This window comes from Acyrthosiphon pisum, chromosome A2 (genome assembly GCF_005508785.2).
Source record: "Acyrthosiphon pisum isolate AL4f chromosome A2, pea_aphid_22Mar2018_4r6ur, whole genome shotgun sequence".
In the NCBI taxonomy this organism is placed as follows: domain Eukaryota; kingdom Metazoa; phylum Arthropoda; class Insecta; order Hemiptera; family Aphididae; genus Acyrthosiphon; species Acyrthosiphon pisum.
This window is the reverse complement of record NC_042495.1, coordinates 21,299,244-21,303,308: the sequence shown is the minus strand read 5'-3', so window position 1 is coordinate 21,303,308 and position 4,065 is coordinate 21,299,244. Positions and strand designations below refer to the sequence as shown.

Here is a 4,065-nt window from a genome sequence, read left to right as displayed (position 1 = left end):
CACACCCCTCCCCCCCCAACACCATCTTAAAATTTAAACACATTCATACCAACATTTACTTTTAATTATATATTTTATATGCATCGGAAAATAATTATTGACATTTGACATATTATATAAGATTCATTTTTCTTTTGTTGATGGCTGTGAATTGTTCCAAAATGACCTCGGGATCAATTTCTATATCTTTTTCAATATTTAATATAGATAAATTACTAAATCTATCTTGCTCCATTGTAGATCTTAAGTACGTATTTATTCGCCTCATGGCAGAAAATGAACGTTCTGATGTTGCAGAAGAAATTGGTAATATATTAGCAACTTGAACCATCCTATAAAAATTTGGGAATACTTTTTTAGATAAATTTTCTTGAATGAGACTAAAATTATCTGTTTTTTCATTATTGCAGTATGAATTTTTAAAGACAGCCATTTCATTTTTAATATCACATTTATTAATTTCAAATAAATCCTGAAAAAGACATTAAAATTTAAAATATTATTTTAATTTGTATAATTGTATCAGTTACTAAAAAAAAATATATAAAGAAATAATTACAATAGTTAAATTAATTTAACTATTGTAATTATTTCATCAATTAGTTAGGACTACACAATACTTAATTAATTTCCAAAGCCTAGAAGTATTTTTATTTAAAAAGTCATATATTTAATTACTTTATAATGATCAATCAGATGCAAACTACCATTAAAATCAAATTGCATTAAACAATCAGCTGATGTAGCAATTTGTAGACTTTCTGTAGAAAATCTACTTTTCATGTTTGAAATAATTGTGTCCATAATAACAAAAAATGCGTTTAATTTCCAATAATTCTCTGCATCAGAATCATTTTTGTTGGAACAATCCTCAGAGTCTGCTGCAGTCGTTACTGTAACAGCATACTCTTTTAAACGACTTGGTTCTTTTTTACGCCTCTTTGGACCTATGATCATAATTTAAGTATATTAAGTATATATTTAATATATAAGAAGTATCAATGGCAAGATTAGTATTACCTTGATGTGAGTTATCAATTGAAATATCATTTTCTGAACAGAATATTTTAATTTCAGCCCACAGTTCAGAGAAATGTTCATCTGACCGATTATTTTCGAGGGTACGAATTACTCCTTTCACTAAATTACCAGATTTGCCTAGAGTTGTCCCCTTTGCCTGAAGCTGAACACTTAAAATATTTATTGATAGTAAGACTTCATGCAAGATGAACAAATAAACAATAAATTTAACATGTACAATTGTTGCACGTACACCTAAAAATTAATGTAAATATTTTAAAAACTGAAATGAAAAATATTGAGATATTCATTATTTAATTTTATAACATACCAATTGCATGGGCAACGTCTTTAGATTTTTGTTCATTTATTTCCTCGTCCAAAGATTTTAGAATAGCTTGATAATTTGTAATAAGAGCTTTGCAACTTTTATATCGACATACCCATCTGGTTTCACTAAGCTGTGTTAGTTTGTTGATTTTTAAACCAAGTTTCTGTTGCATTTCGGTTAGTTTGAAGTCTTTTGATGGATGTGAGAAATGCACATATAAAGCCTCCAAACCATTAAACAAGTTTCTGGCATCCTAAAATAATGAGTTTTTAATACTTAAAACACCAATATTATTAAGTTATAAACTATTATTTATTTAATTAACTATTATTAATTATATAAACAATTTATTTAATTCTTACTTTTACATGACTGCACATATCAACAATAACCAAATTAAGCTTATGTGCCATGCAGTGCACATAAATTGCTTGGGACGCTAAAGGGTGAGCTTGCCTAAATTTTGCCTGGACACCTCCAACTGACCCAGACATAACTGAGGCTCCATCATAAGCTTGGCCAATAATAGGGATGTCATTTAAATTTGAGGAGTTAATGAAGTTTAGTAAAACATCAACCAATGAATTGGCATTCTGGTTTTTAGAAACATCATGAAATTCAATAAACCTTTCAACTACTTTCAAACCATTTGCATATCTTATACAAATTGCCAACTGCTCTTGTTTATGACATCTATTAAACATTTATTATAATTATAACTTATTAGAGACTAGAGTAGTTTTATAAAAATATTGTGTACATTACCTAGCTTCGTCACATTGTATACTAAACATGCCACATTCTCTAATTTCTTTAATTATATTATTTTTCAAATTTGAAGCACAAATAGCTATTAATTCATTTTGTATGGCCCAACTTGAATAATTTTTTTTTTGAAAATTATAAACTTTACCAAAGTCTGGATTGTGTTTGGCAAATAAAGAACACATTTCTTTAAAATTTCCTATTTAAATATTTAAAATGATTCATATTATGTCACATACTCACATGTTATAACTTTTAATACTTAATTAGTTAATTATAATAATTTAGTATTTAAGTGGTTGGGTATTTAAAATGTATTAGGTAAATACCTATTTTAATTTAATAAGTAAGCTAATGTTAATTAATTTAATAGTTTACAATTTTATCTTTAACAATATTATACTTAAAAATTACAATTTCAATTTCAATATTAATGTAACAATATATACAATTACCTCTGTTTGTTGAATTTACATCCTCTCTATGAGCTCTTAATGCTAATCCTTGTCGACTGTGGTATAGAACTATATCAATAAGGCATTTAATATATTCTCGATTACTCAATATTTCTTTTTGGTTAGCTGCAGAAAGTTGTGATATCACAGATATACCAGATTTTTTAGAATTCACATAACAATCCCATTTCATCATTGCAGTTAAATGATGTTCTGTAAGAGCATGCGCTTGCAGTCTGGTCTTTTTAGTTTTTTGATCTCTAGATCCAGCTAACTACACAAATAAAATTTAAATTAGGTAAACACTTAAAAAATTTACTAAGATTTTTAGACTTTCTTTCTTCCAGTTGTTAAAACCAACAGTTTTAAACGTATCTTCAGTATGGCCAGAATCTACAGCAAAGGTACGGCAAGCGAAGCAAAATAAAGCGTCAAGCTTGATGCTATATTCTAACCAATTATAATCTTTATAATAATTTGAAGAAAATGCACGATTTTGAACACCAAACTTAGTTTTAGGATAAGCCTAAATTAAAAATCAATTTGATCAGCAGTCAGCAAAGCTTTACAGATTAATAAATTATTAAGTAATAAATAAACTTACTGCCAATATTGGTCTAATAGGACCGGTTTCCAAAGTTCCAAGATCGGAAATATCGCTATTGGATTCTCCTGGAAAATTATTAGATATGGGCGATATGGTGACACTTATACGAGACGATCTCACTCCAACATCTGAAATGTGAATATCGTGTGCGTTGTGCGAGTCTTTTGAGGTATTCTGAGTGATTTCAATATTCCGTTCAATGCTGGGTTGAACAACTTCATTTGTATTTGATTGCCTTCTTTTATAAACGTTGAATATGTCAAAACACTTTTTATTTGAGCTTTCCATGGTAAAATCGAAATTAAAATTCACGACAAATGGTAACCAGTGTAAGTAATTGTTCAAGTATAATTATTAACTGTTAAAGTATTAAAGTAATAAAATATAAGTAATAACACACCGTCCAGACAGTAGTCTACAAACACGTGGAAACGATGAAATGAACAGTTTGTTATTTAAAATATGATGGGCATTGGTATGATCATAGGAACGTATTAGTGTATACCTATTAACCTATTACCTACTGATGCTATTGGTGATTGAAAGCTTATCAATTTTCAGACCGGCGGGGAATGGATCTGTAACGGGGAACTAGAAAAATAACACAGTGTACCCGTAAGTCGTTACAGATTATCACTTTTAATCGCCAATAAATTAACCAGTGCGTACATAATACGAACGATAAAAACTTGTATCATAGAAAAGATGAAATATGTCGAGTATAGGACTCTGGTATATTAGCCACTATTTATAGAAAGGTAGGCAATATAAAATAATTTGAAACTTTAAAAACTTTCCAAAAAAAAAAAAAAAATAAATAAATACAGCTGACTTTTTAAAAGTTTATTAATATTTTAAGAATCAATTGATTAATTTATTTTGGGGGG

The 4,065-nt window shown here is 28.3% G+C and overlaps 1 protein-coding gene across 1 annotated transcript in view; it reads right to left on the bottom strand.

The window, feature by feature from the left end:
* The window catches only part of LOC103308221 (zinc finger MYM-type protein 1-like), a 4,858-nt gene extending 1,392 nt beyond the window's left edge, over positions 1 to 3,466 (bottom strand). The window contains exons 1-9 of the mRNA XM_029489862.1: positions 3,176 to 3,466; positions 2,933 to 3,097; positions 2,572 to 2,845; positions 2,117 to 2,315; positions 1,714 to 2,044; positions 1,352 to 1,604; positions 1,021 to 1,275; positions 679 to 947; positions 167 to 472 (exon numbers count right to left, since the gene is read on the bottom strand). Of these exons, the coding sequence (XP_029345722.1) occupies positions 167 to 472; positions 679 to 947; positions 1,021 to 1,275; positions 1,352 to 1,604; positions 1,714 to 2,044; positions 2,117 to 2,315; positions 2,572 to 2,845; positions 2,933 to 3,097; positions 3,176 to 3,466 (2,343 nt within the window). The remainder of the gene's footprint in view (positions 1 to 166; positions 473 to 678; positions 948 to 1,020; positions 1,276 to 1,351; positions 1,605 to 1,713; positions 2,045 to 2,116; positions 2,316 to 2,571; positions 2,846 to 2,932; positions 3,098 to 3,175) is intronic.
* Positions 3,467 to 4,065: the final 599 nt, after the last annotated feature.